Source organism: Haliaeetus leucocephalus, unplaced genomic scaffold (genome assembly GCF_000737465.1).
Source record: "Haliaeetus leucocephalus isolate CR32 unplaced genomic scaffold, Haliaeetus_leucocephalus-4.0 Scaffold819, whole genome shotgun sequence".
In the NCBI taxonomy this organism is placed as follows: domain Eukaryota; kingdom Metazoa; phylum Chordata; class Aves; order Accipitriformes; family Accipitridae; genus Haliaeetus; species Haliaeetus leucocephalus.
This window is the reverse complement of record NW_010973255.1, coordinates 3,670,513-3,691,218: the sequence shown is the minus strand read 5'-3', so window position 1 is coordinate 3,691,218 and position 20,706 is coordinate 3,670,513. Positions and strand designations below refer to the sequence as shown.

Here is a 20,706-nt window from a genome sequence, read left to right as displayed (position 1 = left end):
GGTATTATCTGAGAGGTACTGGAGTTGATATTTGGATTACACTAATGGCCATTTTGAGCTTTGTTTGGTTGCCTATTTCTGTTAATCTCTTTCTTTGTAGTTTTTCAGAAGTAATGCTCAGCATTGCAACATCATGAGCAAGATTTGAATCTATGTGTTTGCTACCTATGCAGACTGTGGCAATGCTTATTTGCTGGACTTGTCTTTGACCCTGGCAACAGGAAGGATGTAACCACATTTATGCCAATGAGTTAAACTGACCGCTCTATTATTTGGTTGTTCATTCTTATAGAGCATTTACAAACTGATACCTGCTGTTAAGGCTGATAATAGATGTTTTGTGTGGAATATGTATCTGCATGATAGGCACCTTTTGAGAGTGATGAAACTGATGAAAAAAAGCTGCCTTTTCTTCATACTTTTGTGGTAGTCCCTTGATATTTTCTTTTTTAATTGATCCCTTTCATGGGTAGTGTTACACTGCAGAAGCCTGTATGTACAGCAAAGTAGTGTCTCCCATCTCTGTTTGCTTCTGCTGGTAAACTTCCCTTCACAGGTACTCTGGGTGTCCTACACTTCCATTAGTCCAGAGGGGCTTCTCTTTCCCCAGAGTCTGTTGATCAGCACTGTCATCTTTGTTAGAGAGGGGATATGAAGTGCTTTTAGCATATTTTTACTATAATTTCATCACTCTCTTCCCCCTTACTTTTTCTAAACTTTTGCTTGCAGCCTCCATTTCTAGTATCTTGAGGGCACTGCTTATTGATGTCACCTGGTTCTTGTGTTTTACTGAAATCTTGTGCTGAGAATGAGATTGGGATCATAGAAGATCCTTTGAAGTGCTAATCAAAAGCAAAGATGAAGAAATGTTTACACATAAAGCAACAATGAAAGTTATACGTATTAAATAACAGATATAGAGAATTATATGTAACTTTTAAAATGAATTTTGTGGTATGCAGAAGCTAGCAATAATCTTGGGGTAATGTCTTTGGCCTAGAATTCTGTTTCAGAGAACATTCATCCTGATGTCTGTATTATTTTTTTTCTGTCTGATTAGTAAATATTTGAATGAGTGTGAAGAAAGCATGAGTCAAGCTTCTAAAATCAGCAGAAAGTATGAAGAGTTCCTTACAGAGCTTTCTGGATTCTTGGACACAAATATCAGAGAAAAAGAGAAACCACAAGAGCATTTAACATCAAAGGTGATTATGTGTAGGCAATGGTTTCTGTATAGTGATTTAACAGAAGAATATTTGGTTGTCAAAGAAATAAAGCAAGTGATGAAGACTGGAATCTTTGTGTTAAGTAATGATTTGCAGACAGTGCTATCATTTAAGACAGATTTCTCTTCCATATTGGGCTGATGTTCAAAGATGCTGAACACTAATAGACCTCAGTGAACTCAGTCTGCTCTTATCTGCATAAGCATTTTATCATCCTGTAGTTCCCAAGTACAGCCGTGGTTAGATAGTTGGTTGAAAGCTTTCCTGAAAACATTAACACTGGGAGTCACTAGGTGATGTGTAAACTGTACCACTAGATCTTAACATTTATCTGGAGCCAACATACCATTAAATAGAAACATCTGAAATGGCATACCCTAGAACAACCTTAACTATGCCCTGTAACAAAATGCTGTGAATAACTGTGTGGTGTTTTTCAGACTTAATCATAAAACTGTTATTTCTCTTCAGAATACTTTTGAAGTTCCAAGAACTAAGCTTCCATTTAGGAAAGGAAAATTGTTTGTATACTCTTTTAAACTTTATTGATGATGCTGAAGGGCAATTTATCCTAATTTTGAGCATTTTTCTCATGTTCTGCCTGTTCTTTGCTATCCCTATTTTTCTTCACTTGGGAGCACACAAGGTATTTTGGGAAATTATGTTTCATTATTTTCATATTATTGTAAGAGTTCTGGCTATAAGGAATACTTAATAAATTAAGATTATCTAGGTACATATCCCAGTGATTTCTTAAAGTACTTGCCTTCATAATATTACAAGCACATTGAAACTGTAATAGATACTCTAAGAAAACTTGGCTAGTTGTTATTAGAGGCAAAGATGTTTGTATTAAGCTGTAACTCTTACATACTTTAAGTTAAGGAAGTAACTGAAGTTTAAAAAGGTATATATTGATGTCTTGTTTTAACAATGTAATACTAAATCTAGTTGGGAAATCTAATTTGTGCTGAAAACTGTGTGCATTATGAAAACTTAGCAACTCATTTTCTGTTTGGGGTCATGGCATGTCTATTTAGCTTCTTTTCCACGTTAGGGTTTTATTTAAGACAGAATTGATCTGGCTTAGTCCTAACAAACGTCTTGCCAATAAGAGTCAGGGTACATTTTTTTTACCTTATGCACTCTTTGAAGTGCCCACATTCATCTATTCCACTTCTTGGAAAAAGCGTAATGTACCAAAACAGGAATCCTCTTGGAAATGACTCCTTTTTCCAAGGTGTTGGCTGCTTAGAACAGCAGCCCACCAGGTATTTGGCCCTGCCCTTGAATATGCTTATGAGCTGTTACTAACTCAGATCTTCCCCACACCTAAAAAGTTTCAAGCATAAAATGTAGCTTTCAGTTTCTTGTTCCAACTGAGGAGCATAAATCTTAACAAGCCAAACTGAAATGGTTTGTTTTTCACATGAAGTAAGCTTTATGATCTGGTTTCATTTTCTGACCTGCTTCATGTCAAGTGCAGATATGCAGCAACAGTAGCTCTCCACTTGTTTAATAGATCGTAGAGATTGTGTGGGAGTAAATCTGAACCACGTTACACTAAGGTGTGGGTTTCTGATGGGAATATGGTTCTCATTTTAATTGTATTTTTACTCTTTTTAGAAAGGAATAGTAGAGTGCAGTTATAAATCTGACCCAGGGGTCATCAGAAAAGCCATGCCTTTATTGGGATGATTAGGAGCAGGTATACTGGGATGAATATATGTCATTGTTAAGTGCTTTAAAAAAGTTACTAATATTTGAATTATTTCTCTAGGTGTCTGAAATGTGTAAAGAAAATCTTACACTAAAAGACCAGGTTGCTGCTCTTCAAGAAGCTATCAGTGTCCATGAGATGGAGTCCAAAGCTAGTAGAGAAACTATCACAAGGCTTGTTTCAGAAGTGACCAAGGAGCAGAAAAAGGCAGCAGGATACTATCAAGGCATGGAAAAATTTAGTAAGGTACATAATTGTATGATGTGTATGTTTGTCTAGTTTTCAAATGTTTTCTCAAAATTTCAATTTTCAATAGGAGTTGTATGAGAAAAAAATGCTTCTGAAAGACTTTTGGTGATTAGGATCTTTCCTAAAAAGGACATTTCTCTAAGGTTATTCTCAACTTTCTGAAAGCTTCAGAATATATGGAGATTAAACAATAGCATTGTATAAAATATATCCGTCCTGGTTTTCTTATTCCCCGCTCCTCTGGCATTCCTTTTTTCCTGAACAGAAGACCACCACCATACACTTTAAAGGATATAGTGTTCTGATTTGGTTGTAGGCAAAATACTTAGAAGATGAGAGATAGCTGACAGTGTGCTCTGGAGAAGAAAGAATTTGTTGTAGGGAAGATAAATATTAAGTACCACAAGGGTCATAAATTTTACTTACTGCTGAAAATACTTCTTACGAAGCTGTGTAAACTTTTCTAAGACTCAAATGGGACTGAGAGAGAACCTGCACCAAAAACTTAAACAGGTCCTTTTTGAAAACATTTTGTTTGCATACTTTACTTCAAACACAGGTGTGTGAGTAAGAGCAGAGTGTAGTTTACTCACTAAGCAAGCCAGAATCAGGAGGTGTTTGAAACCAAGATGAGGGCTTCATTTGTGACTTGTTTTGCAAGTTTGCTCTGACTGCCAAAACATTTCCAAAGTTGAGCTAGTTTTGTGAAAAATACTTTCCTATCGTTATTGTGCATGTGCCAAATACATAATTTATTTAACCCATTTTACAGAAATGTCTTGCTAAATTATTAGCATTGCCTTTCAAATGAAGTGTGTGCCATCAGGGCTTATCTAGAGGCTGCAGACTCCTCCAGTGCTCTTTCAGTTTAGCTACTTAAATTTGCAGATACTGAGTAAATTTGTTAAGAAGGTTTTGTGTTCACAAAAGTGTATTAAGAAATTCAGTATTGAAAAAATAAGTAAAAAAGCAAAAATGCTTTAAATCCACATATCTACAGGAGGATGTATGGCATTCCCTGTTCCCCTGATAGGTCTCTTAGGTTACAGGAAGGGCATCAGTGGTATAAAGTCAGTTTGACTTTGTCATATACTGTGCTGCACAGTTTAAGCACATGAACAGAGTTGCACATGTTGTGACATTCCCCTGTGAAGATGAAAAGCAGAAATCCATACTGTTCCTGTGCCAGAAGACACACACATGGTGGCGTGTTTCTGGACTGTTTTCTGAGCTTTAATTAATGGAATTGCCTGTAGCAGAGTTTACCCAGCACAGACTGAGTACAAGTGACTTTTGTCTGTGTTTGCCTGAAGCTCCCAGGGCCAGATGTGTTTGCTATCTTCTGTATTATGGATTGAGATGGTGACCTGTTTCCCCCAATTTTCTCTCAAAATTCTTCATAAGTGTATAGAGGCCTTCACACTGTTCTGTCAGTCTTCTCCAGCAAGCCTCAGCTACCACACTGTTCCTTGCCACCCCTCTGAATTGCTGCCAGTTTTTCTTGCCAGGTAGTTCTTCATTCCTGCTCCTTGGGATTTCTATGAACTCCCTCTCTTGACCAGGTGCCTTTCTTCATGTCCCAGGAGGAGGCAGCTATCTATCTAATGTTCAGTTAAACAGATTGTAGATTCTGAAATTCTTGATGAAGAAAATGAAAGCCAATTGGTTAAATTTTAAGGTTAATATGTGAGGGTGATTCAGAATGTTCTTTAGTATATTTGATACTCAAGTATTTCTTGCAGTTAGCTGGTTTTCATTTGGGGACCATTAACAAGTGAATGATAATTTTATCTGTTCCCCTCTCAGCCTCAGTGCATCACAATAGCAAACAGCAAACAACAGAAACTAACGGGGTCTCAGAACTATTATAAGTAACAAAAGCAAGCCACCATTTTGTTGTAATGTATTACTTTTCTTTTAGAATTCTGAATTTCTCACATTTCTGATCAAATATTGCAAAAGCTTGCTCCTGGAGTTCTGTAACTATTGTGCATATCTTTATTCTGGCAGTGCTGGATATCAAATTTGCATTTGATGGAAAATAACTTTTAAATACTGCCCAGATTTCTAGACTGAGAATCAGAATACCTGTTTGTTCTTTCTGTATGTCCAGACAGTGATTATTGATTATGATAATCATAATTACAGAACTGTAACATTCTTTGAGAATGTCTGTAGGTCCTTGAAAAATGTCTCATTTGCTCTAACCAAGTTTCTTTCTAGTATTTAATAAATTCCTATATGGCATTTATTTAAGGTATAGAAGAAGATGCATATATTCTTCTTTCAGATGAATTTGCCTTTTGTACAGCATTGCTATTGATGAACCACAAGAACTAGTAAACTGGTTTGTTTTGTGTCACATCTTCGCTGATGATTCAACCTGGAAATATTTGTGATTCCCTCTGAAGTGTTAATTAAAACACCTGTTTTGCAAAGATGTGCACCATGCAATGTCTTTAAAGAACATAATTAAAATTCTTGATTGTATTTCAAATAATACAAATATATCTGCTGCAAACTGATGCAAAATTAACCAAGAAAATACTCTTCAGTATTCAATACTGACTTGTATTAAATTGTTATTAATGAATACAATTTATCTAAGTAGCATTTAATTAGTATAAATTTATTAAAATAATTGATTGTATGAAAACATAATTAATTAAAATATAAACTTATTATTTAAGGAAATTGACTAAACTTGAGAAGCATGCCTATGTTTTGAATACACCTAAATACTTTGTAGGAGACACAACCAAATGATTTTAGGTTTTCTTGTCCCAATAGATAAATAAAGTAATGAATTTCTTAGAACCTGGATTTTTTTTATTTTTTTTATTTTTTTTTTTTTTTGGTTTATAAGATATCAGTAAGAAAATACATATTAGGGACAATTTTCAGGAAGCATCACAAATATTTCCAGGTTGAATCATCAGACAAGATGGGAGATAAGATGAAGCTAGTTCACAGTCCTTGTGGTATGACAGTGGTAACTGGAGTTGTGGCTGGTGTAAGAACTCATCTGGAAGATAACTGCATTCTGTTTTATACCTTATTATTACTGTTAATTTAATGTGGGGCTTTTTGTATATGTATGTGTAATTCACTTGGTATATTGAGACCCTGGTGCTGATTGAGGTGCCAGTATTAATAAAATCATAGAATCATTTAGGGTGTAAAAGACCTTTAAGATCATCAAGTCCAACCATTAACCTCATGCTGCCAAGTCCACCACTAAACCATGTCCTTAAGTGTCACATCTACATGTCTTTTAAATACTTGCAGGGATGGTAACTCAACCACTTCCCTGGGCAGCCTGTTCCAATGCTTGAACAACCCTTTCAGTGAAGAAATTCTTCCTAATATCCAATCTAAACCTCCCCTGATGCAACTTGAGGCTGTTTCATCTTGTCCTATCTCTTGTTACTTGGGAGAAGAGACCGACCCCCACCTTTACTACAACCTCCTTTCAAGGTAGTTGTAGAGAGCGATAAGGTCTCCCCTCAACCTCCTCTTCTCCAGACTAAACAGCCCCAGTTTCCCCAGCTGCTCCTCATAAGACTTGTGCTCCAGGCCCCTCACCAACTTGGTTGCCCTTCTCTGGACATGCTCCAGCACCTCAATGTCTTTCCTGTAGTGAGGGGCCCAAAACTGAACACAGGACTTGAGGTGCGGCCTCACCAGTGCCCAGTACAGGGGGACGATCACTTCCCTCCTCCTGCTGGCCACACTATTTCTGATACAGGCCAGGATGCTGTTGGCCTTCTTGGCCACCTGGGCACACTGCTGGTTCATATTCAGCTGGCTGTCGACCAGCACCCCCAGGTCTTTTTCTGCCAGGCAGCTTTCCAGCCTCTCTTCCCCAAGCCTGCAGTGCTGCATGGGGTTGTTGTGACCCAAGTGCAGGACCTGGCACTTGGCCTTGTTGAACCTCATACGATTTGCCTCAGCCCATCAATCCAGCCTGTCCAGATCCCTCTGTAGAGCCTTCCTACCCTCGAGCAGATCAACCCTGTCTCCCAACTTGGTGTCATCTGCAAACTTGCTGAGGGTGCACTCCATCCCCTCGTCCAGATCATTGACAAAGATATGAAACAGAACTGGCCCCAATACTGAGCCCTGCGGAACACCACTTGTGACCCACCACCGACTGGATTTAACTCCATTCACCACAACCCTTTGGGCTCGTCCATCCAGCCAGTTTTTCACCCAGCGAAGAGTACACCTGTCCAAGCCATGAGCAGCCAGTTGCTCCAGGAGAATGCTATGGGAAATGGTGTCCAAGGCTTTATTAAAGTCTAGGTAAACAACATCCACAGGCTTTCCTGCATCCACTAAGCAGGTCACCTTGTCATAGAAGGAGATCAGGTCAGTCCAGCAGGACCTCCTTTCATAAACCCCTGCTGACTGGGCCTGATCACCTGGTAGTCCTGCACATGCCGTGTGATGGCACTCAAGATGATCTGCTCCATAACCTTCCCCGGCACTGAGGTCAGACTGACAGGCCTGTAGTTCCCTGGATCCTCCTTCTGACCCTTCTTGTCGATGGACATCACATTTGGTAACCTACAGTCCACTGGGAGCTGCCCTTTTAGCCAGGACTGCTGATAAATGATGGAAAGTGTCTTGGTGAGCCCTTCCACCAGACCCCTCAGTAGATGCCATCCAGCCCCATAGACTTGTGTGTGTTTAAGCGGTGTAGCAGGTCACTAACCATTTCCCCCTTGGATTATGGGAGCTTCATTCTGCTCCCCGTCCCTGTCTTCCAGCTCAGCGGGCTGTGTACCCTGAGAACAAGTGGTCTTACTATTAAAGACTGAGGCAAAGGTGGCCTCAGCCTTTTCCTCATCCTTTGTCACTGTTTCCCCTCGCATCCAACAATGGATTATAAGTTCAAATGCCCTTCTCTGGTCTAAAACCCCTCTCAAATTATTTAACCTAAATACTCTGCTCTTCAAAATAGATGACAGCCCAAAAGCCCAGAGTTTCCTCTAGAAGGGTAACAAGGGCCTAGGTTAACGCATGGCTGCTCCAAGAAATAAAAGGGAGGAGATGGTTGTGACAGTGGTTGTAGAGTGATAGATGTTGGTGAAGGACAGCAATTATGTAGGAATCTGCTATGTCAAGCCAAACAACTGTTGTCTAAGCTGTGTGAGTGGCCAGTAGCTGATGTGTGGGCAAGCATGCAGAAATACTTTTGGCCATACATGCTCTCAGCTTCCATCAGTCTGGGACTTCCTGATTCAAAGGCTGCATCTCCATGTTAGCAGCTGCTGCTGCTACTATATGATACAGTATGAATGTTTCACATAAAATCTCACGAAAGCCCTTTAGAAAATGGCCCTGTCATTATCAGTGAATTTTGACCAAAAATAATCAGAAATTCCTCCAGTTCTGTACATGGGACAGCTATATTGCTAACGTCCAGGTAAGGCTCTGGACGCTGTCTCTGTCTGTTGCTGTTAAAGGTCTGAATTCTCCAGGCAGAGCCTCAGCTGCCTCATGAGATTTCAAGTCAGTGTCTACCTTCTTACAGTGTTGCATTTCTCTTTATCTCATTGGAAGTGAAAAACTGGCGTTTCATTTCTCTGCTAAGTTTTTTGCTTTTCCTGTAGCGAGTATTCATTTTCATGTTTCCATAAATTCTTGATTGAACTTACTATAAAGTTCTAATTATTTTTAAATCTGAGAAATAAGGTGTATTTACAGTAAGTATAACAATGTCATTGTTACTAAAATTGTCTTTTAATCTCTTGTCTTCAGTGGGATCTTGACTCAACAGAAGTCAGTGAAACTTTTGTCACCAATTTAGGTGGGGTTGGGATTTTCCCTAAAGTATGTTAGGTGCAAAGCTGATCTCAAGTATGAAAATAGCTTTCGTAAGAGTAATCTTTCTTACAGTTTTTCTGTGAAAATAATAATTTTGTCTGACATTTAAAAAAATTGCACGCAGCGGGCACAATCAATACAATATATTTTAATAATAGAACTTAAATATCATTGTAATTTTGATGGATAACTAATTAAGGAAGGGCTATAGAGGCTTGCCTAGTTGATAACCTCTTCTGTGAAAAATTTTACAACAGCTTACATTAAATCAGGAGAGAATGAGTTCCTCTAACATCTTTGCAGCTGTCCGTTGCTTTCGCTATGGCTCAGATAATTAATGGGGTTCAGGAGGAGTATGTCCGCATAGTTTGTCCACAGGGCTGCTGGGTAATACAGACTGTGTGATTAGGTGGCTGTGGTCTGTGCAGTTTGTGGGGAAACCTCTCCATTTTAACCTGAACAGCAAATGATGATTCAGTTTCCTTTCCAGTGAGAAATTGTTTTAGGAGCTACTGCATGTGTAGGAACAGTGAAACACAGAAATGAATGCCAGTCGTTCCTGAAAGATTGTTAATTAAAGCTTCACAGCTCTTCAGAGGGCTCAGTGGAAAGGGAAGCCTTCATGCCATCCTCTCTTCTGCAGGTGTTTTGTGGGAAGACCTTTGCAGAGTTTCTGAAATTAAATGTTGCCAAACTTGCAAGCACCTGAGCTTGATTCCAATATGTAAATGCATAAGAAAATGTGGTTGGACACTTTTTAGTATTGGAAGCCCACAGGTTTTAAAAATTCATGTAAATAAAAATAAATTTGCTCAGCAGTTTAAAATTGAACAAAGCCATTCCTAGCGCCAAAAATTTCAGTACAAAAAGAGAGTTTTTGTACATTCTTTGCTATTTTTTTTTTCTTTAGAAGTTAAGATGAAAGCTGGTGCTGGAGATAAAAATTGGTATTATCACAAAGTCATCTGCAAAGCCACAATAGTGGCTTTTTTAATAGGGTGTGGCGTGCTTCTGTAATGTCATACATGCATTAGAGAAAAACCATTTTCACAGCCTGTTTTAATTTATTGGATTAGATGAAAGTAAAGATTTCATTTTTGTAGTGTATCGTTAGATAAATGAGCAATGAAATTTGTGTTTACTTACAAACATAATAAAATGCTACAGTGCTTTTGGGATGCGGACCTGTTGTGTTTTCTCTGAATGTGCTTCAGTTGTGCTGGTGGGATTGTTTTTTGGTTTTGTTTTTTTTTGTTTTTTTTGTTTGTTTGTTTTTGTTTTTTTTGTTTGTTTGTTTTTGTTTGTTTGTTTGTTCGTTTGCTTTAGGAAGGGAGAACTAGAGGAGGTAATTCAAAGCTCTGGAAAACTGAGTTTGACCACCTGAATCACTTTGGAGTAGGTAATGTCCACTCAGATGTTCTAAAGAAATTAAAAGTTGAAATAGATTAATTATTAGTTATAGTATGTAATCTGACACTTAAAAGTGCCTCAGAAAGAGTGATTAATTTGACTAGTGTCCACTTTTAAAAAAATGATTATTGGATAAACTGACAGACCAACAGACCTTATATGTGTATAGGACATGCTAGTTGAAATTTTGAGAAATATGAAAGAATACAGTATATTAAGGAAGATTTATTACAGCTTTAAAAAAATGCATAGTAGATATTGAGATCAACAGAGTGAGGTTATGTATTATTACTTAAAAGACCTTCTCCTTTGTTTCCTCTCTTTCATTTGTCTGCCTCTTTAATGTGATCATGTCTCCCTCATTTTGTTTTGCAGTGTTAAATACAGCTCTTCCAGCCATTCCTTGTAAAAGGGTCCCTCTCTTTCTCTGCTTAAAAGACAGCAGTAATTTTCCCCACCTGTTACAGCTTGAACACGTTTTCTGTAAATGCAGCTGAGCTAATATTGAACACATGATTTCTCATGAGGGAGGCCTTGCAGTTTTGTGCAATGGTCTGGGTACTCTTACATCTTCTCTAGTCTAGTGCAGGTAGGGTGCCAGCAGGTGAGCGTGGGTAGACTGCATCCCAGCCTGAGTGGGTAACTTTAAGTATGGCACTATGCCATATGAGCCCTTTTGCTCTGGTCTCAGTTAGCTGAAGAACCTTTGGTGCCGCTTTCTATGTCCACAGGTGAGTATTGCCATGGTAGATCTGCATCTCTGGTGTCTAACACCCATGTCATTGACACAGTTACCCTGGGTAAATCCATCTAATGTCTAATTCTGTTTTCTTTGAACATCAATTTCCATAATTATTCCTGTTTTCAAAATCGGTTGTGTGTCAGTGTTGGGTAGCTTTTTTGACCCTACAAGCTGCACACTGAAACCTTCATATAATTCAGAGCCATGGGACATTAACCATAAGTGTTGAAGAGCCAAAGAGAAAACATGAACTGTTGCAGTTCTATCCTTTCAGTCTTCTGTGGTGGAAATTGTTTTATCTGCTTGCACTGATCACTTAGGCTCTTAGGGGTTTTCTTCTAGTTGGGATATCACCTTTACATGTCACAGTCTCTGAATTTCCGGATACTGTTCAACGCTTAGGCTGACCTTGCTGCAGCTAGCCAGTGTAAATGCTCTCCATTCAAGAGAGGTTTCAAGGAGAATTGTTAAGAATTTTAATGTTTTGACGTTTATGGCTTTTCATTCTGTAAATTGCTTGGGTTTTGTTTTTTTTTTTTTTTTTTAAATGTTTGGGCACCGACAGGCTTGCAGTTCCTTATTTTATACCTTGATCTTTTGATTCAACTGTGTTTGTTTGCAGATGTTCACAATTTGAAACAAGATTGTAATTAGGTAAGCTTCTGGTACTGGCAAACTACTTTTGCACTGCCTTTCTGAAAGGAAAAATACATACTGCTGAAAACTGTAATTGAAATAAACCATTCTTTATTCTTTGCTGTAATTACCATAATGTAATTCTGAGCACAGGTGGGAATTTTCTATTAATAGGACTTGTTTAGAATAAAAAAGAGAAAATAACAAGGAATCATGCCAACATTTGTTTCTAAGAGAGTTCTACAATTACTTTAGAAAGGGGTAGTAACAAATAATTTCCTAAATGACAGGGTTTGTGTTAGTTTGTCTTCATTTATGTGTTTGCATGTTTGACTTTTGGAAGCTATTTAAAAATTTTAGTTTTTTTAGTATCGTAGGTTTCTATTTTATTTCCAAGGGTGCCTCCCAAACTCCTTTTTTGTCCATCCTCACTGCTGATCTACATAAATACTCCTGGATTTATTACATGATTGGCATGTATTCTAATAATACAAATGACTTACTATGACTATGCAGCAAGCACACGTAGACCCTGAGAGACCCCCAAGTGGTCACCGTATTCACAGCTGCTCTGGGAACAATTCTTTAACTCCAATGTACACAATCTTCATACCAATCCACTTACTGAGCCTCTGCTAAACAACTGAAATTTCCAGAGAAATTCAACCACTCTCTATAAATATGCCATCCTCTGGCATGATTTTGTGTATTGTGTGATGTAATATTCTCTCCCATTTGTTCCTATCAATCAGATAATACCCTGAGGAATGAAGGCTTAGTCTTTGCTATACTTTTAGTTGGTTTCACTGCAAATTTTATTCTTGTATATGAGTGTGTAAGCACTCTTAATATTGGTATTGTGGGGAAAGGAAAGAGGTTCACAAGCTGACTGAATGAGAGAGGTGATTTTTTTCTTTATGTTTAGATGGGTTATTTTTCTTTCATTTTTCTGTCATCATTTGCTTTTGTGTCATGGGTCAGGATACACAGTTCTGTCTGTCTGCTCTGCCTTGTTGGGTCAATATTTTATAAACAACAGATGTAGGTATATATGTACTAGCTATTTTTAGTTCTTTCCAAACCAAGTCTTGACTTATCAGAAGGTAAAGGGAAAATAACTTTTAAAAGCTCTGGTCTTAGAAAGAAAGGATCGTGGGTGTCAGCGGCTGAATGAGAACCATGACAAAATGCCAAAGATATGAGGATGTCCCTGAGCAGTAAATTCTATGGGCTATTCACCAGGTAGCCTTATCTTACAGTACCCTGTCTCCCTACCAAAGACAACATTATCTTTGAGTGTATTACTTCTGAAATGCAAGGGACTGACTTCTTAAAAAAAAAGCAAAAACAAAACCAAAAAAACTTACAAGGTTACTAGATAGAACTGCTATCCCATTAGTCCTTCCCCAGTCATGCTTCTGCACACTGACAGCCCAGCTGAGCAGCAGATGGGGGCACTTGTAGGCTCTGTGGAAGGATGCATAGCTCTTCATTGACTTTCTTTTACTCCTCAGGCAAATTTGACCATATGATAATAGGAATTTTGCCTTCTTCAGAAAATGACGTAGCTCAGAATAATTCCCTTTTTGAAAATTTTTCTAAGTGCTTCGCAATCTAAAGATTTCTTCTTTGGGGTGAAATTGGTATTTGAGCATTTGTACCTTTTATGCTGTCTTAACATCAACTTTTTCTGTTTGGCCCCTCACTCCCCATTTCTGTGTGTGTAAATAATCTCAGGAATTTTTGTCACATTCAGGTAAATTGATCTCAGAGACCACCTCTAATTCTGCTCTTAACACTATATTCAAAGAGTTCATGTGTATTCTTTTGGTCATCTCTGAACCAGTCAGACAGTTGGATTAGATGATCATTGTAGGTCCCTTCCAGCTGAAATATTCTATTCCATTCCATTCCATTCCATTCTTTCCCCTCTAAGGTGTGGTACTTTGGCTTTATTTGTGTTACATCTTGTTCACCGTTTGTTTTCTAAGTTGTATTATCTGAATGAAAAAATAAGATAGCAGTAGTTTTACAATTAAAAATTGCTTTTTGTTTATCTGCAAATTTTATTAATGTATTACTACTTGCAACCCACTGCAAGAGGTTAGTCTATAGTGTGATTACAGCAGGCTTTGAGCTTTCACCAATTTCAGTGGGAGTTCTCTTATGAAGCTCTGATGTTGAGCCCATATGAGCAATATGGGTCCTAATTTCTCTATCTGCAGGACCTGCTTCTGAGTTACTCCCTGCTTTGTGTGTGGAGTGGAGGGGTTATAACAAATTTTAAAAGCCTGGTTTAATCTTTCATGTATTTTAGGATCTGGACAGTGCTATAATAGGGAGACAGAATTTGGAGATGGAAATTAGAAACCTCCAAGATAAACTGACTGCTAACCAGAAAGCTTTGGACGCCTCAAAGCAGGAGCTGCACAATCTGAAGAAATCTTCCAGTGAGCTGGATAGAAGCTTGAAGAGCAGCAGAGAAGAGGTCAGGACTGCTCAGACCTCTTTAGTGGCTTTTAAAGAACAAATTGCTACTCTACTCAGCGGTAGATCTGCAATAGTTAAACCTTCCGAGAAGGCCATTTTGGAGAGGATCCAAGAAATAAACTGCAAAGAGAGGAGTAAAGAAATAGTAAGTCAGCAACTACTGCACTTGCCCAATGTGTGTATTTATTCTCTTTGGATCCTTTTTCATTTTATTAATCTGTTAGAATGTTGGTTCCTTCTGCTTAGGTTTTGAAATTATAGAAACCTTTAATTTTGTTGTCTATTGATTTGAGATAATAGGTGAAAAGCATCTATGTTTTATTAAGTAGGAAGAGGTCAGAAATGAAATTAATAATAGAAGCTGTTAACAAGAAAAGACATGGAATGGTCTTTCAGTTAAGACATTGAAATTTGGTTTTGGTGTCACTTAGCAGACATCAGAAGTGGCTGTGTGGTTGCTATGATTTAGTAGAACATGTGAGCAAATATGGATTTGCTGCTACGGTAGTGACTTCAAGGACTGACTTGCTTCTCAAAGCAGACATAATTGATGAGTTGTCCCAGGAAATTTCCTTCTTTCCCTCCAACCCTCAAAACCTGCACCTAAAAAAGAAAAAAGTATTTTTACACTTAGAGATAAACATTGTTGAAACTCTAACTGCTCACCATCCAGGAGAAAGGCAATAGGAAGGCAGCTGGGTATTCTAATCCTCTGGGTCAAGGTGTTTTGACTGGTAGTGTTTGCAAAGGTGTGTTTGCATGTACAGGTAGAGAAGGGACAGCTGAGGAGGAAGGTGAGCCAGAATACAGTCTGACCAATGTCAGTATCCCGACGCTGCACTGAAGTTTCTCACTTGCTTACATGGGCATATATTAATTTTGTCAGTGAGGACTACTGTATAATTAAAAGTTACACACTAAATCAAAAGCTGTTTTCACTGAGCCACTGAAAAACAACTTCTGTGTCCTTGCCAGATTTTAAGATTCTAGCATCTCCTGCTGATGTAATAGGTTTTTATGTTAGCAAATATTTTTGTATTCTGTCCAAGATTGGAAATAGCTCTTGAAAATATCCTTGTGAATTTTGATTAAATATTTTGTTAAAAAACACAGACCAGCTCCCCTATACCTTAGTTTGAGAGTCAGTATGCTAAATTTCAATTAAAACAAGCTTTGCAAAAATTATTAACATTTAAAAGTGATCCACCGAAGTGGAAGTGTGGCAGCAACTTTTTCATATAGAAGCCCTTTACAGTTTTGCTATATGTCATGGAGTGTTGTTTCCATAAGCAAAATACTTTCAAATTGAAATCTAATGAGAATTTTATGTGCATGTGTGTTTGTACTGTTTAGTGTTTTGGCATACAGTACACTCTGTTGAGTGTTGATTATTTTGAGAACTGCTGAGACAGGGAAATTTAGGTTGACTGTTAGCTATTGAGTAAAAAGGTTTTGCTCCTGGGAGTGCTTTTAGGTGACCTGCTGCTTTTCTAAGATTCAGTTGTGGCTAAGTCCATTTGTGTAGTACATTGAGCAGCTGTTAGTCTCTTTGTGGATATACTACAGTACATGTATAGTGTGTGCTACTTGTTCCAGTTCTTATTGTTCCTGATTTTATTCCTTAATATTAGGTTTACATGCTGGGTTGCCCACTTGATTATCCTGCAGACTGGTAGTATTGGGGAAGATTCAAACTTGGTCTATATTTTGTTGCAGATATGAACTTTTCCAGCTGCTTGATGGGAATGTGGCTGGTTCTTCAAGTAACAGTATTGATGTGAGAAGTCATGTTCTGTTAGAGAACTACTGTAAAATATACAATAATCAACTATTTTTTTCTAAACAGCTGTGATTATTCTTATGTTAGAGGTAAAGAAGCTCATGTTCAGAAAAACAGGTATTTTCCCATAACTATGTTAAAATTAATTTATTTGGATGCTGTGCTCTAACTTCCCTGCCCCGCCCCCTGAAACACCTGTTGACTTTTGCAATGGAAAATAACTCCCTTTTTTGGGGAGGGTGTCTGAGGATGGAGACAGATTTGTTTTTCAGTATTATTGCTATCAAAATCAAATATATGTGCTAAAAGGAAGCCTTTGTTACTAAGACAGAGCAGGTATCAACTCCAATCTGTCACTGCCTAAATCTGTGCTTTGGAACTAAGATGCTGGTCTTACAGTTGCCAGCTTTTGTTGGTTTATTTTTATACAGTAGAGGAGCTATGTCAGGTACGTCTAGCATAGCATTCTGCCTCTGCTAGCAAATACAGCAATTGCTTACTATCCTTCTAGCAATACTCCCTCAAAATGCTAGTTCTTTCTAAAAAAAAAAAAATTGTGGCTCAGTTTTCTGAACCATAAATATTAGCTTTAAACTTAATATTGCCTGGTGAATTTGGTCGTTGTAGTTGAATGATGAAGTTTTGTAGATCATTGTATTTACTAAGTATGTTAAGGGATGAAGCTTTAATGTTTGACTGCTATGACTCATTTGGAAAAATTTATTTGCATGGCCCCAAAGTGAACTATGTTATTAAAGCAGTGCTGGCATCTATTCTCAAAAGAATTTCTGCATTAAGATTAGGGACTTTGAAATAACTAAGCTAAAATGCCAATATTATATACCTGTGAAGCTGTTTCTAATAGAACACAGACTTTGTCATCAAAAAATTGTTTTACAGTGAATTGCTTTTCTTTCTGTAAATCAGAATTAAAAGAACATTTTCTAGGGTTCCATTTGTAAGGAATATACATGTTGGTATATCTGTGTTGATCAGATTCCTATTGCATCTCTGGGTGAATTTCTTTCCAGGATTTGGATATAACATCAGTATTAGGATACGTATGCTTTACTATCAGTCAATCAGGAAAAAGGTTAATTGTCTTCAGATAGGATTTCTTATAGACCTCTCAGTGAACTGTCCAGTCTTAAGTAAAAGACCCACAAAAGTGAGTCATTAAACTTCTTGGCAGGGTAAATTAGCCTGTAGCGTTGCGGTGCCCTAGCTAGCTTGTTTCCAAACAGTCCCTTTGTGGCTGCAATCCAGCAGCAATGCCAGGACAGCTAGGGGTATGAATCCAGCAGCTGAGTACCTTGCTGCTGGAAATTAAAAATGTGCTAATGAATGCACTAACGTATAACAGGAGGAGGATTACTGTTAGATCTTTCCTTTCCCTGAGTAAAGCTTGTTTCACTTCTGTCAGGACATTGCTGCAAGCAACTTGCCTTTGCAAACTAGATTAGTGGGACCAGGAAAAGACAATGCAAGAATTTGGCAGAAAGAGGACCCTCTCTGTTTGAGTGTTTTGATGCCTTTGCTAAACAGGTTTTGGGTTTTCATTTTTAAATCATCACTACAGCTCCTCTGGGAGTTTTGTGTATGGGATTGTATACACTAGATGAACTGGCAGAATGTTCATCTTTACATCCAAGCCCAGTCAGCTATGTGTGGCTTACCTCTGCATATGCACCTGTCAAACAGAACTGTGAAAAATTTAAATTTTAAAAGACCTGCAACTGCTATAGTCAGACTTTCTGTTAAATCTGAAATGCTTTTGAAGATTATGTCTCCTAATTATGGTGATTTTGGTATCTGAAGGGCATCTGAGTTAGTCATAGTCTGTATACTAGCCCTTAGCATTAACATTAGCAAAAATTGTAATTTCATTCAAAAAAAAAAAAAATCAGCATATACTCTGACAATGTCCAGTGATATTCTATTGCAGGATTAAGAAACTGCTTTAAATCAGTGTCCTAATGATCTTTTCAGCAGTTATAGTAATATGTGTATCATCTGAATATGTTTGCACAGCTCTTCAGTGTTTTTGTCATTTATTATTTGTAACATACCAGAGGGGTTCATGGGCACCTGGAGTTCAAGGCAAGCAAATGTTCTCAGTTCATACAGAGCTCAGCCCTGGTTATGAGGTCTCTGGGTTCAGATCCTTTCTGTTTGACAAGTTTTGTTACAGATCTGTTGCAGCAAATTAAATTCATATGGCCAAAACTGTTTCTCTTGAATACCCACAGCAGATCTGATTGTAGATTATCTTAATTTTATCAGTTTTTGTCATTACATATTGATATACAGACTCTTAAATGCCAAAATTGATTAGGCTCTACTACTGCTCCCATTAAAATCTCCTGCGGTTCTCGTTTCATAATGATTTTTATGGCAATGTCATAAATGCATATTTACTTTTAGGGATTTATCCACTTTATCCTTCAAACAAAAGAAATGAGTGGAAAATAATTTGGGAAATTAAGGGAAACATTGATAAAGGCAGAGTAATATAGGTACTGACTTAGTGCTGACCAAGAAAACCCCAACCAACTAGAATGTGAGAAATTATTAGGAAAAAAGTTGAGAAGAAAATGAAAACCGTAATTATGCCACTGTATAAATCCATGGCTGCTGCATTCTGAGTAGCACACGCAGTTATGATCACTTCATTCAAAAAAGGGCCCTCAAAAAGTACCGGAAGGGCCATGAGAGTGTCTAGAGGCTTCCATGCAAGGAAAGGCTCAACAGACAAGATCTTTCCAGCTTGGGATGGTGAGTGCAATGCAGTAAAGCAAAGTACAAGTCATAAGTACCATGATAAGAGATGTGGCAGCTCTAATGCTTTTCAGCTGGAAGGGGTCTTAAAAAAAATATTGTATTAGGTGCACGTGTGCGTGTATGGTTACATATAAATCAGTGGAAGTTTAAGATAGCATCTTACCACACCAGAACAGTATAGTTTATTAGTTGTCAAGATAATACTAAGAAGATGAGAATATTTAGTTGTTATGTTGGAAAAGAGGAAAAAAAAATTGCCACTATGATGTGAAGGACCTTGTAACTTCATCCTACACGCTGCTTTTTTGCACTCATCCTAAGTCCACCATGTGCCTGTCTGTGACTTTTGGGCTGTTGAGGGAAATGTCCTACCGACTGCATAGCTGTAGCCCACTTTCTGTTCTGATGTGGTGTGGGGCTGGGCCTGCTGCTTGCACATGCCCTCTAAGCACAAGAAGAAATAAAAGCTTAGAACGAGAAAAAATAAAGTTCAGGAAGATTTTAACTGAGGGTTATTTAGTTGCAGCAGTGATGAACCCTGCTGTCCCCAAGGTAGGAGGTGCCTCTGGAAATAAGTATTTGCAACTTCTTTTGACACAAGAAATAAAAGGTCTTCATTTGAAGTTATCAGCTAGCCACATTAAAACAAAAAGCAGGAATTGTTTTTTTGCAGGCTGGCTGATGAAGCTGCACAAGTCATTGGCACAGAAAATTGTGGAGGTCAGAACTGCAGGACCAAAAATGCATCCTTTGTATAGTCACTGGATAGAGGCATGGGTGGGTAATAAGGGTGCAACTATATTTTAGGAAACCCTTAAGTAGTTGATTGTCCCTAAGCCAAAGATGAAAGTTACTCCAGGATGCTCTGGAAGATAAACCGACAACTTAGTGGTTTTGTGGTCTCACCTTCTGTGGTATGATCCCTCACCTTCTCCTGTTTATGGACCTTTGAAGCCTGTAAAAGCCCTACACAGCTGGACTGTGCCCAGCGCCGCTCTGCAGCCTCATAAAGGGGCTCTGCATTCTCTGGCAGCAGTGCATCTCTGTGGGCACAAGTTACTGAAAGCTTTATTATTTTCATACTGAGTGATATGTGATGCAGAAAAGCATAAAATGTGTGTGGGGGGTCTTGCAGTTTTATTATTGTTTAGTGTTTTCTGCCACTGTTAGGAGCAACAGTAATTTCTCAGTGTTTTTTAGGCAGGCTGGGTGCGAACTATTGTTTGTATTCAATTGCAGTCTAAGTTGGAAACCCTTCCGTGCCATTAAAATTAATGGGAGTTTTGTGCGCTTATTGTTCATTTTATTAACAGGAGGCAAACAGATGCTTAAAATGAAGACTGTTTGGAGATGGGTGCCTGAACACTGAGTTACAAATGCAACATAATTAATTATGTAATCAAATAATTATATGACAGTAAGAAGAGGAGAGAGGGAAAGAGGGAAGCAAGCAACTTTTTGGATAGAACTGTCTTTCAGTATTTGGCAGTACTGTAATCAAATGCTTTCAGGCATTTAATTTATAAGTAGTTTACAACTTCCACTGTATGTAGGTGTTGCAAAGTTAACAGTGTAGAACTAGAAGTGTTTTCAGACTTGTTAGTCTAATTTATTGTTATGAAATTCTATCCTTTTAGCCTTGGCCTTTGGCTGGATTACAGAAATTATTATCTTTTTTTAGCAGAATCTTTTAGTTGAACACCCTTTAAGAGTTAATAATTTGGAAGCAGTCCTCTGAGACTTACTTATCCATATCACATTTGCAGAGAGGAAATTAGAAAGGCAAAAGCTCAGCTAGAACTCAATCTGGCCACTATTGTAAGACCCAACAAAAAATGTT

General features: G+C 38.0%; 1 protein-coding gene across 1 annotated transcript in view; it reads left to right on the top strand.

Annotated features, from left to right (window-relative positions):
- The window catches only part of CCDC170 (coiled-coil domain containing 170), a 44,661-nt gene that overhangs the window by 10,730 nt on the left and 13,225 nt on the right, over positions 1-20,706 (top strand). The window contains exons 5-7 of the mRNA XM_010581929.1: positions 1,061-1,205; positions 3,007-3,192; positions 14,133-14,450. Coding sequence (XP_010580231.1) covers positions 1,061-1,205; positions 3,007-3,192; positions 14,133-14,450 — 649 coding nt within the window. The remainder of the gene's footprint in view (positions 1-1,060; positions 1,206-3,006; positions 3,193-14,132; positions 14,451-20,706) is intronic.